The sequence below is a fragment of the Caloenas nicobarica genome, chromosome 2, assembly GCF_036013445.1.
Source record: "Caloenas nicobarica isolate bCalNic1 chromosome 2, bCalNic1.hap1, whole genome shotgun sequence".
NCBI classification, from domain to species: domain Eukaryota; kingdom Metazoa; phylum Chordata; class Aves; order Columbiformes; family Columbidae; genus Caloenas; species Caloenas nicobarica.
The window spans coordinates 142252954-142265523 of NC_088246.1; the positions used below are offsets into that span (position 1 = coordinate 142252954).

The 12570-nt window shown below is 36.6% G+C and overlaps 1 protein-coding gene across 6 annotated transcripts in view; it reads left to right on the forward strand.

The window, feature by feature from the left end:
• Window positions 1–12570, forward strand: part of VPS13B (vacuolar protein sorting 13 homolog B) — a 459420-nt gene that overhangs the window by 56260 nt on the left and 390590 nt on the right. For all 6 annotated transcript variants that reach the window (XM_065627245.1, XM_065627244.1, XM_065627248.1 and 3 more), the window contains exons 8-10: window positions 8696–8964; window positions 11019–11114; window positions 11455–11577. In XM_065627245.1, coding sequence (XP_065483317.1) covers window positions 8696–8964; window positions 11019–11114; window positions 11455–11577 — 488 coding nt within the window. The remainder of the gene's footprint in view (window positions 1–8695; window positions 8965–11018; window positions 11115–11454; window positions 11578–12570) is intronic.

Below are 12570 nucleotides of genomic sequence, written 5' to 3' on the forward strand. Positions count from 1 at the left end.
TGGAGAAATAAATACATTATTGGAAAAATGACAGCGGTGGAAATTTTTTGCCAAAATATAGTCTTCAGTGTTGGTTGGCACAGGTGACTGTTTCACTGTCATGCCAGATGTAGAATTCTCTGTCATGCTCCAGCTATGTGGAATAGAGCAAGTAAATAATATGTCTGTAAATAGTTCTCTTGTATTTTCTCTAAAGCTCAAATAGTTTCCCGCACTAGAAACTGTTTGCCTTACAAGAGATGTGGAGTTTGTTACACAAGACACAATTAGAAGTGCTTAATTAATATTCTGAAAACATTAATTTGATTTGCTCCTGAGACTTAAAAAGCATCCAGTTTTTAGAAAAGTCTTCAGTGTGCATGTTAAGAATTCCTTGCATCTAACTGGTGTTTCAATTGTATAATGGTATTTGCATGAGAAAGAGTGAAGAACTTTTCTATGAAGAGCTGGCATCACCCTTGGTTTCAGACAGAGGGTTGTCTTTGCTGAGTATCTTTCTTTCATTGCCATCAAAGTTCACCTAAATTAGGCCAAATTTTCATGCTGTAGACAACTATGAGGTAGCTAATGTTGCTTAAAAATTGTAGCTGGTTTCCTGGAGCTACTGAAGTGAGTAGGACTATTTGAATGTTGGAAAGACATTGAAAGAGTAGAGAAATCACAGGAGTCAATATAAGAACAGGTGTATATAGTAGGCAGTGAGTTTCAGATGAAAATATCTAAGGATTGGAGATAAAGATGAGCTGGGTAATGGGAAGACTGAGATGAACAGCCATAACTATGGAAGAGGAGGGAAGTGATACAGGAGAGGTGTGCACATTTTGTTTGGCTTCTTTTGGGTGGAGTGTGAGATAAGTAGTGAAAGAGAAATACAGTTTAAGTGAAGATTAAAGTTGAAACAAATGGCATCTGCCTGCAAGTACTCAGTGTCCTTTCTACATCTGGAATGGAATTTGAGATTCTTACGTTCGAATATGAGTAAAATCTTTGGCAACACCTTTCTTGTCATCCTTATTTCTAATGTATGTCCTCAGGAAGGCTGAATTGCAATCACTGTCTGTAAATCTCATTTACATTGTTTTTTTTTTTAACAACTTTGAATGTGACTTCCTAGTTTTTTATAAAATAGCCATCTAAAAAAGAAATAATATGTAACTTTACACTGATGTACACAAGAGTTGTCAGAAGGGTCACAAATTAGACTAAAGTTGCAATGACAAGAATTACAATTTTTGTTCAACTACAGTGTGCTTCAGCATTGTCATTGTAATTAATTATATGATCATATCAATTTAACACAACTACCTCCTTCAGAACACAAACCAGATGGCCATTGTTTGGTGGCCAAGCCAGAGCTGTGGAAACAGTTTCATTGCAGAGTATTTTGCCTCATACAGGCCGAAACTGTTACCAACTGTTTTCCTCATACTTTTCATGCTTGTTTCCTGCATAGTTGAATATATTTGTAGGCATGCATACATACATAATGCATGTGTGCACATGAATGTATACACAAATAAAAATTTAAAATATCTAAGGATTTTTCCTCTCGTGCGGTGTGGTTAAGCAGGGGTGCCAAATTGACATTAACCAGGTTACCTGTACCATCAGTTTGAGTTCACTTTTTTTTAATTCTGACTTCATATTGTATCTGTCTGAGAGGAAAAAAACCCACTTTCTTAGCACTTCATGCTGCATTTGTTATCCAGATTTCCAGCCACAAATTTGAACTTTTCTGAGGAAATTTCAAGTGTGCTACTATTTTCAGAAAAAAATACGTAATCAAGTACAATAATAAATGACATATATTATTTGCTGAGCTCTTAGTAGCCACATTTTTTTTTCCAAGAGTAAAGCTTCATGAAATCCAAGGCTAGTTCCACTGGAGTTTTGCCTGAATTCTTTATAGCTTAATAATGTACAGACCTTCTTGATTATATTTTTATCACTCTTTGAAAGGATTCTGAAGATTCATTAAGCAGTTTAACTCTATATTTGAGTAAGCAGTTCTCACCCTTTCCGTTTAAAGTATTTACTGGGTTCAGTTATCACTTAGTCTTTTGCGTGGAACTTATTTTTATTATGTTGTTGTTGACTTAAAATCAATCACCTATCCATGTCTAAGAATATCCCAGCAGCAGTTTTTAAATACCCAAATGTATGATCAAGACCTTGAGATCTGGCAGCAGGGTAGCCTGTGTCACGAACATATGGTTTTGCTACCTGAGGCAAATCTGCTCAAATTTTGTTAAACTGAAAGCATTCAAAATACACAGGTAAAATTACCGGTCAGAAATCAGAAATGTCTTCTGGTCCTGGGGCTGAGGGCTGCCTGCGCTGGGCTCCGGGCTGTCCGGCTGTACTGGGAGTGCAAATGAGCAAAGGGACTTACTTCAGTGCAGAGAGATTCAAAAGGGAGAAGAGTTTGGACAAGAGCCTATGGCAGAACCCGCAGTTGTAGTTGTGGCAGGCTGGGACTGCATAATGAGCTTTTGGTTTGTGGTAAAAAAAGTTGGCTAAGGTGACTAGAAATGAAAATGATTTAGGCGTGACAGAGAACAAGAAGCGAGATGCAAGGGGGAGCTGGAATTTAGTTGGATGGAGTTGCTGAGGTTGATCTAAGGCTGAAACACCAGAGCTGGCTAAGTAAAGAATGATCTGCGAGGTTTGAAGAAGAGAAAAAGCTCAAGTAGAGGAGGTCTGGCATTTGCTGGGTAAAGAAATACAAACAGGGGACTAGAGATGAAAAGTTGTATGATTGAGAAAGGGGAGCAGGGCAAGCAGACAGCTCAGATGGGGCTCCATGATGATGGTGGAGATGCTGAGAAGCAGCTTGGGACAGATGTGAGAAGCTGGAATCATGAGCAGTATGAGCTAAAGAGCTTCTGAGAGTGGTTTTAATCACAGAATGTCAGGGATTGGAAGGGACCTCAAAAGATCATCTAGTCCAGTCCCCCCACCAGAGCAGGAACACCCAGATGAGGTTACACAGGAGGCGTCCAGGCGGGTTTTGAATGTCTCCAGAGAAGGAGACTCCACAACCTCCCTGGGCAGCCTGTTCCAGTGTTCTGTCACCCTCACTGAGAAGAAGTTTCTTCTCACATTTAAGTGGAACCTCTTGTGTTCCAGCCTGAACCCATTACCCCTTGTCTTACTGTTGGTTGTCACCGAGAAGAGCCTGGCTCCATCCTCGTGACACCCACCCTTTATATACTTATAAACATTGATGAGGTCACCCCTCAGTCTCCTCCTCTCCAAGCTAAAGAGCCCCAGCTCCCTCAGCCTTTCCTCATAAGGGAGATGCTCCACTCCCTTCATCATCTTTGTGGCCCTGCGCTGGACTCTCTCCAGCAGTTCCCTGTCCTTCTTGAACTGAGGGGCCCAGAACTGGACACAATATTCCAGATGAGGTCTCCCCAGGGCAGAGTAGAGGGGAAGGAGAACCTCTCTCGACCTACTAACCACCCCCCTTCTAATACACCCCAGGATGCCATAGTTCCTGGCGTTGCCTCCTCTGATTGCCTTTAGATTCTGTATCATGGAAGTTTTGTGTGTGTGTGTGTGTGGTGTTTTTTTTCTTTCTTTCATGAAACGAAATGAAATCCATGGCAGATGTGATTCCAGCATATGAAGCATGTTTCCCAGGTGTAAAATGGCAATAACAGTACCTTTCCATCCCAAAGGACTACTGTGAAATTTTCTAATATTTGTAAAGCACATTGACCCTGTCATGATCTTTACTCTCAAAAAACTAAATTAAAATAAAGAAGACCTTTGTGAATGTGAGCAGTTAGCACTTTTACGGCACTAAACAGAACGAAAAGTTGCATAGATCCTATGAAACTAAATTTATTTAATGGGCTGAAGTGTTCCTTATTGAAAACTTGGTGGTAAGAACGGTAGCATGGTGGTTTGTGTTTTGTTTTGTTTTTTTTTTTTTTTTTAAATTAATGGAACAAAGGACAGATCAAGAGTTTAATAAATTGCCAGCTTTGGGCTGAATCTGAGACCTGAACTGTCTGAGAAAACCAGGTGCAAATAATTTGTGACAGCAAGAAATTCTATGTGAGCATTAGTTGTTGGAGAAAGAGGATGAAAATGGGAGAACTGAAACTTATTGATCCTTACTTGACTGAGGAAATGCAGCTGTGCACTGTGTTAAAGAGTTCGGGTAGAGGGGAGTTATTCCTAAATATTGGAGAAAACGATCCCCAGTTTGACTGAAGTGATGTCAGGATAAAAGGTTCCGTGTGCCAAATTACAATTTCTGTGTATTTTTCTTGTCCCTGCACTTGTTGTTCTGTCTGCTCATGAGTGCTAAAGAGGTAGAGATATACATGCAGTCTTTTACCAGGGTACATATTATCATTTCAGCTCTTCATGTTTTCATGTGTTTTGTGGGGTAAATGACCTGTGCAGTAAGCCCCACAGTCTGTTGTTGTTCTTGTTGTGTGTGGTGTTTTTCTGGTTTGGTGGTTTTTGTTTTGGGTTTTTTTGTTTGTGTGTAGTTTGTGGGGGTTTTTTCTTTTTTTTTTTTTTTTTTTTTTTCCTTCTTCCCCCCCCCCCGCCTCTTGTCTAGCTCCGTTATTGGAGCTTCTTCCCTGGCTATATACCCTCCCAAGTACCAGTAGGTATACTTGTAATTCATATTTCAACAGACTGTAGAAATGCAGCACAGACAGACACCTGTGGAATGGGACTCTGGGGTCAGTGCCTTGTGCAGATGTCCAACAGCCAGTGTGACAGTGAGTAACTTTGTAGGCTGTCTGTAATAGAGCATTAAAACTGGCTGCTGAGATGCCGTGTGCTGAGGATGGGTTTCGAGCTCATTGTATGGAGGTGAACAGTTTTCATTAAAACAGTGAAGACAAGTTTAGGCACATAGAATTGTTTACATCTGTTAACCAGCAGTTAAAAATGAGTAGCAAATTAAAAAAATGAGTAAAGATCAAATCTTACCAAATTGTAAAGTTCCTAAATTGGGGAGATCGAATTTGTTTATATTAAATTTTTTTTTTGTTTTAGGAACTGTTACATTTTTGTGGAGAACTGGATTTTTATGAATGAATGCCTTTTAAACATCTATTTTATATCATCTTGCCGTTTTCTTTTTTCTTAAAAAATAATAATGCTCCTTCTTAAGTAGAGACCCAAAAGAATCTGATAAAAACTTTGAAAGGTGTGAGTCCCAGGTTGACTTTTTTTTTTACTTTTATTACGTAAAAGCTTGAATATCGGAGCAGTTTTTCTGCAGTTGATTTCAAAAGTCGCTTAATGTAGATGGCAAAATGCAAGCAATTTTTTTTAATGCTTCCAGTGAGCAAAGTGTATACACTTTTTATTGTGATATTTCGCATTTAGTCGTCTTTGCCAGCAAAACAGAACTATCTCCTAGCTCTTGTCCTGGTTTTGGTGTTATAACATCACTGCTGCTTGTTTTGCAGCTCACCCTTAACGAACTCCTACATCTGCTTCTAATTTTATTGAGGTTGGGATATTCTTTAAATAATTGACTAGCAACCCCAAGTAATATTAAGGGGAGGGCTTCAAAATACTTATTAGTGTTATTTCAGCACTTCAGAATTGTGACAGCATTCTTTATTTGGAATTTTTTTAACAAGTTTGGAAGGTGATTCTTTCTCTCCCTCCTTATTCATCAGTTCTTCACTGGTTCAATTTACAGTAAAACAAGACAGGTAGACTAGGAGTAGAAGCTTGGGGAAGTTTGTTTACTAGATGGAGGTATATACCGTGAAAAAGTGGGTTCTCTAGAGATGAACCTGAAGCTTTTGTGTGTTACAGTTACATTCCATATCCAGTGAACTGTACAACTCGGCAGTAAAAAGGAATTATGATTTCTTCCCTTGATTTATGTTTGTCTGTAGCGTGGGAGCACTTTCTGTTCTAATAGGATCCAAAGGCTTGAGTTTAAGGAAGATGATGTTCTTGATGCTGAAATAAGAAAGGAACCTGTAAGTCTTCCTGTTTTGCAGTACTGATTCCTAGCCACCTGAATCACTGAGGAGGGTTGACTTATACAAAATAAGTGTGATACCTCTTAAATGTATAAAAGTACTGGCATTTGAGTGTGCGACCTCAATGTTATGTTGTGTTCATGCTACGATTATGATTGCATCAGATTTTTCAACTAGAAAGTGTTGAGGGTACATTTGCTTTTAAAAGGAGATGCAGAATACCTTTCAGAATAGATTTTGGTACATTGCATTTTAGTTTCTGCTGGTGTCAGTATCGTTTGTAACTACATGCAATCTCCTTTGCTAATTTTTAGTATGTGTACTGTGAAGTAAAACTTTAAACATCAAAAATTTAAGCTACTAGCATAGTAAATATGAGTTATCTTGTGGCAGTGAATTTATTGTCTTGCTGTGGTATAGATCCAAAATGAACATCTTCTTTCGAATAAAATCCAGTGTAGCAACACAGCTGTTGAATAGTATAAACATATTGGAGGGAACTTTAAAAACATTGTTCTTGTTTTTTCTCTGTACATTAGTAATTTCTGCACATGACTTATATAATAAATATATGCGAAGGAAAGTAATACAGAAAATATTTGTTGCTCTGAAAGAGTATACATTATTGCATTTGAGATTCTTGAAGTATAGTTCATGCTGCAGGGACAAATTTAAGGGCAGCTGCATTCTCAAGGTCAGCACCAAAACTGTTGTTGTGAGATAATTTTGTTTCTTGCAAATTTCATTTTTTAACATGATTTATTCCATACATTTTGTATTCATAATTTAATAATAATGTTGTCTTAGCTGTGAGCTTGCAGTAGCTTCTTTCGCTTGTAGCTTGTAAAATATGGATGAGGAAATGAATTTTAATACCTTATATTATTTAATGATGTAAGAATGAACGTCTACATCTGAGTCTTGAAGTACTTACCAAGTTTCATTTATGCAGTTTCATGGTTGATTCAACCAGATGAAAATTCATGCTATTGCCAGCAGGGATGGCAACGCATTCCCTCCTTCTTCCCCTAGAGCCAGCACTTGCATTTATGTAGCCACAGGTTGGCTGGATCAGCCTTTTATCTGGCTGAAAACTGATATAAGCAGAAAAAAAATAAATAGGAAGAGAGTAACTTTCTGCTAGGTTAGTTCCAGACTTATCATGAGAGATACGGTTTCCAGACTCTTAGAGGTAAGTTTCTCAAGCTCTTTAAAAGAACGGGTAGTGAATTTCTGAAGATCAAAATGATTTGAACATGGAAACAAAGAGTTGCACTGTAATCTTGTAATTTATATCAAATGGATTTCTTAACTGGAATCCCTGCCATACACTGTGAAGCAAGATTGTTCCAGTGGGATCTCGCTGTGGGTGATTGCAAGAGTGGATTTAGAAAACTGATGAGTAGGAGCATTTTGACCTTTAACAAACTCATGTACATAAAACATAGGGATTTTATCATTATATTTCATTATCCTATATGTTTGCAGTTGACGCAGTGCTTAGCGTGGTTAGTTAAAACTTTCCAAAGTACATACTCTCCTTCATGCATTACTTGTTATAAAGGAATTTACATTGTATTTCTGCTTTGAAGTGTTTAGAGGATGTTCTGGGTTGCTTACTAGGCTGATGTGCATTTTTTTTTTTCAAAATTTGACTGATTACATAGTGTTGTAGTAGTTTTAATTTAGTCATAAAGATAGGTGTATTTTCCTCTTTTTCTGTCTATCTCACACTATATAGATAGCACCATTTTAGTCTATCTACTCTTCAGTCTTATTTTACGGGCTTCCAAAATATTAATAAACATTATAAACCAAACTATTATTTGGTCTCTTTTACTGTTGTCTCTGTGTGTACACATAGTGCAGCAAGAGTTATGCTAAATGATGGCTGAATTTTATGACTGTGTAGGCCAAGTGTTATGCACGACCCAGGTCCTACATGTCCAGATTTCTTCTCTTTTGGCAGACCTTCCACCATCTCTTCTGTGCTTGCCAACAGCAGCCTAGGCTGAGCTACTGGAGTCATGCTTCATATCAATTCTTTTTCCTTCTGCATCTGACAGTTGCCCCTCTTGGCCATTCGCAGGACTTGATGTGCACCTCAGCTGTGTTTCCTGATTTACACTGGATTGAAATCTGATGTGTGAGGCAGTTTTGTGGAGGGAGCAGGAGGGAAGCTTGCTGTGCCCTTGTGGGAGGAGGCGTCTTCGCCTCTAAGCATGTGCAGAGAATTCTCATGAGTGTTTTTTCTTACAGTTTCCCCCTTTGTACAAGTGTGTAAGTAATTAGATTAAAAGTCTAAAGACAAAATGCTCTAAAACTTGTAAGAATAGGATCTCGGTGTTAAAAACTAATATCGTAGTATATAATTACTAAGGTTTAATTTGAAATTCCGAAGGGCTTTAATGGAAGAAGTCTTGAAAGCATGGGCTATAGATGACTAATTCTGGTCTTGCTGCAAATGTATAATAATAGAACTATTTCAAAGACCCTTAATATGTTTTGGAGGAAAATGTTAATGAATCAAACAAGTGTTTGGAAACTTATATTCAGAAATTTAAAAATTCTACTTATTTTCTATCATTATAAACCAGTTATTAGTCAATGATATGTGGAATACTGTCCTAGATAAACTTCATATACTATAATTTTGAATAAAATAAATTTATTTTCTGGCATGGTTGATTTGAAATTTGACTTAGCTTTCATTTTAAAAGGTGCGGAAGATGAAACAAGCTCAGTAATGCAATATCCTACACAGTATATCAATCAAGATCCTTATTTGCATCAAGATGATGACCAGCAACAAGGATGGGTTTCTTGGGCTTGGTCTTTTGTTCCTGCTATTGTGAGTTATGATGATGAAGAGAATGATACTAGTGGAACTGATGATGAAACGATGCTACGACAGCAGAAATCTCAATCCCTCAAGGATCCTGTTATTTCAGTTGGATTTTACTGTACAAAGGCAACGGTGACTTTTAAGGTAAGTATTTCTCTGTCTTGTATAGTATTTATTTGGCTTGTTGGGAAAGTGCATAAAGATTATCTGAGTGCTTGTATACTGGTTTTGATTTGAGACAGGGAATGTTATGTTAATGAATAACAGAAAATATGAATACTGGAAGTTCCTCTTGCATCATAATGTATTGTTAATTGCAATGTGAAGTGTTTTTGCCATTTGAGCTAGAATTTAAGTGCAAACATTTTCATTTTAAAGGGAAACTGCTTGACTGACTATAATATGTGCAGGTTTGACTTTAAATTGATAATGTTGAAATTACTTTCCATGGATTGGAGTTGAATTAAAGAAACAAAGGATAAATTATACATATACCCTGAGCTATAAACTATGTATATATGTATATCATGCACTTGATACCATCAGTAGCTCCCTAGCCATTTTCTGCCTGGTTGACTTGTTGTCTGTGCCCAAGGGAGGGACTTGAGGGGCTTCATGGTGACTTTCTCTGAGCTGTGTTTGGTTGGTGGCCCAGCAGAGCATTTAGCTGCTCAGCAGCTGTCAGAAAAAACGAGACAAGTGACTCTGGGAGCTGCAGGACTTCTGTGGGGAGGTTAATGTTTTAAGCTTTAAGTCTTCTGGCAAATCTGGTTGCAAAATTTGAGGACGGAAAGAATCAATAAATGTTCAGTTAGGTTGTGTCAATTTGCTTCAGCCTTTTTTTTTTTTAAAGGCTAAAAATAAATAATAGAATATATTTTCTTCCTCCTTTAATTATACCCCTAGTATACCACTTAAAAAAAATAAATCAAAACTCATATTTCTCATTTATTGTAGCTCAGCATCTGTTTTCTTTTGTGCTTTGTCATGCGGTAGTAACTTTGTGCACTTTTTCCTCTCGTGAGAAAACTCGTTAAAAGTAGTTTGAACTTATTTTTTGAACTGGGTTGGGCTTTCCTAATGTTTCATTGTCAAGCTTACACATTTTGTGTTAGGAAGTGATAAAAGCTACTTAAAATTTATCATCCTACATTCTCTAAACTTTAAATGTGAAGCGATATACAGTACTAATACAGTTAGGAGGAAAACAGAATTTGTTGTTCTGGTTGCATGCAAAGAATGTATGGCATTAATTTGTAGTTCATATTTTGGTTAAAAAATAAAGTCAAGTTTCTGCATTAGCAGTCTGAACAGTTGATATAATTCCAGCTAAATATCATGCCAAATTACATGTAACAGTTTCTAATAATGGTGAAAATGATTCTTGTAAGGTCTGAGTACTTTTAATCAATTAATTGCTTTTCTTCTACAATAATTGCACACAGCTGAAGGGTGATCAGTGATTTTTTTAAAATTCCATTTTCTTGGTTTACAAAATTTTAATTTGAAACAACAGCCATGTGTATCCACTCTTGAAAATGAGAGCTTGTGCATGTTTTTATATGAAAATGAGAATTTGACTCAACATAAAGAAACTTAAGTGTTTTTAATGTAGAACATAACACCTTCATTATTTTGTGCCATTTTTCTCCTTTTTCTAAACTGCAGGTTATATGGTTTTTAGCCTGTGCATATGTGTTTTACCAGTTTAAATTTTTATATCAAAGTCATGCAAAAATATCAATGCATGTTTCTCGGTTGCCATGACAATAAGCCAAAATGAGTAGGCTTGTAATCAAAACGTTTCCTTAATATTATCATGGCGTTTAATTATTTGCTGAGAAGAATCAATATTTATTAATTTTTACAGCAATTTATAAGCTAATTTTGTATTATGTTAGTAATGCAGCTGTGTATCTGTTTCATCTTATCACATAGTTTCTCTTTAGATAAGCAAACTAAAAATACTGTAGTGGATATAAAACTTTCTGTTACAGCATACTTCAACTAGAAGTCGAATATGAGAAGTCCTAACATGGATAATGTGTTACAGCTGTTTAACTGCACCTGTTTCCTGCTTGTTAATAAATTTGGGCCCATAGTTTAATTTGTCCTCATCAGTCCTGGATATTAATGACATTACTGCTGTTTTATACTAATATTGACTTATATAAGGTGTTTATCCTATTGTTTCATAGCTTACTGAAATGCAAGCAGAGAGTAGTTATTACAGCCCTCAGAAAGTAAAATCAAAAGAAGTTCTATGCTGGGAACAAGAAGGAACCACAGTTGAGGTAATTTTCTGTTGACAGGGGTTTTTTGCTTCATTATAAATACTGTAGGAAATAATTACTAATAAAATATTTTGAAATTATTGCACTACTGATTTTTCATATTCTGTTATGTTGTATGAGTTTAGTGTAACAACCACGTAGACAGAAATTCTCTTAAGTTTTTAGTGCTATAGTGATCAGACACTAAAGTAATCCCTTCTTTCTAAGTTCAGTTAACTTGCTATTTATTAAAGCTCTAAATATATAAACCTATTTTGGTTCACTTTTCTCCATCTTTTCTATTTCTAATGGAGAAGAATTCTTCAAAATACCACCTTTTTTTTTTCTTCCCCCTCACTAGGTCCTTATGAAAGGTGAACTTTTCTTTGATTGCCAGATAGGTTTTGTTGGTTGCCAAGCTATGTGCCTTAAAGGAATTATGGGAATTAAAGACTTTGAAGAGAACATGAATAGGAGTGATGAAGTGAGTATGTTGAAACATCAGTTGACTTGCTGAATAAGCAATTCTGGTATGCTTTGTTAAAACATTTGACTGCAAGAATTGGAAAGGCTACCGTTACCAGTTGTGATTTAAGCATTTTGAATGTATCACTGGAATATAGAACTCAATGTCTATTCCTTACAGTTGGAAAGAAAAATATCTAAGAGTGAGAAGCTGCAAAATGTAAGGCTTTTTTTCACAACCCTACTACCTCCCATGTGTTTGCATAATTTGATCTTGTATAACAAATAACAGCACAGCTGAAAACCTTTGAAAGTACTTAAATCAACAAAAGATTGGAAGGGAAGGAATGAGAAGTGAATGAGTGTTTTGCCTCAATTTTCAATAAGGTGGTTGAGAGCAGTATCAAGTGAAGGACTAAAACTTTATTAATTTCTGTATTTTAAATAGACGCAAAGCTCAAATTGCTTAATAAGACAAAATCAGCTATCTGTATGAACTACTCTTAAAATACTTAATAGTGCATGAAATTCTACGTTCAAGAATGAGGATTATTGATTGAACTATAGACAGAATAGTGCCCTAAAGTACTGGAGAACAGCAATTACTATCTGTGTTTAAGTAAAACCAAATAATACAGGCAACAACAGACCTGTTAATTTGACCTTAGTGCTCTGTGAAGTCTTAAAGTATTTTAAGGAAAAAAATTAAGAATGTGGAAGAAAACAAAGTGGCTATATATTAATGTCAAGATTCTCCTTATTTGGAAGATGCTCATATACAGTACTATGATAAACATAATGGGACAGGTTCTTTTACTTCCCCTGGGAGAGCAGCATGGGCTGGACATCTGCCTCAAGCTACATGCAGCACAGAAAACAAACAAGAAGAATTGTGTATCCTTACACAGCTGTAGAGTGTGACATTGTTGGGATGACAAAGGTGTGGCGGGACACATGCCGTGGCTGGTGTGCCACAATGGGTGGACACCAGCTTGTCCAGAAGGGCAGGCTG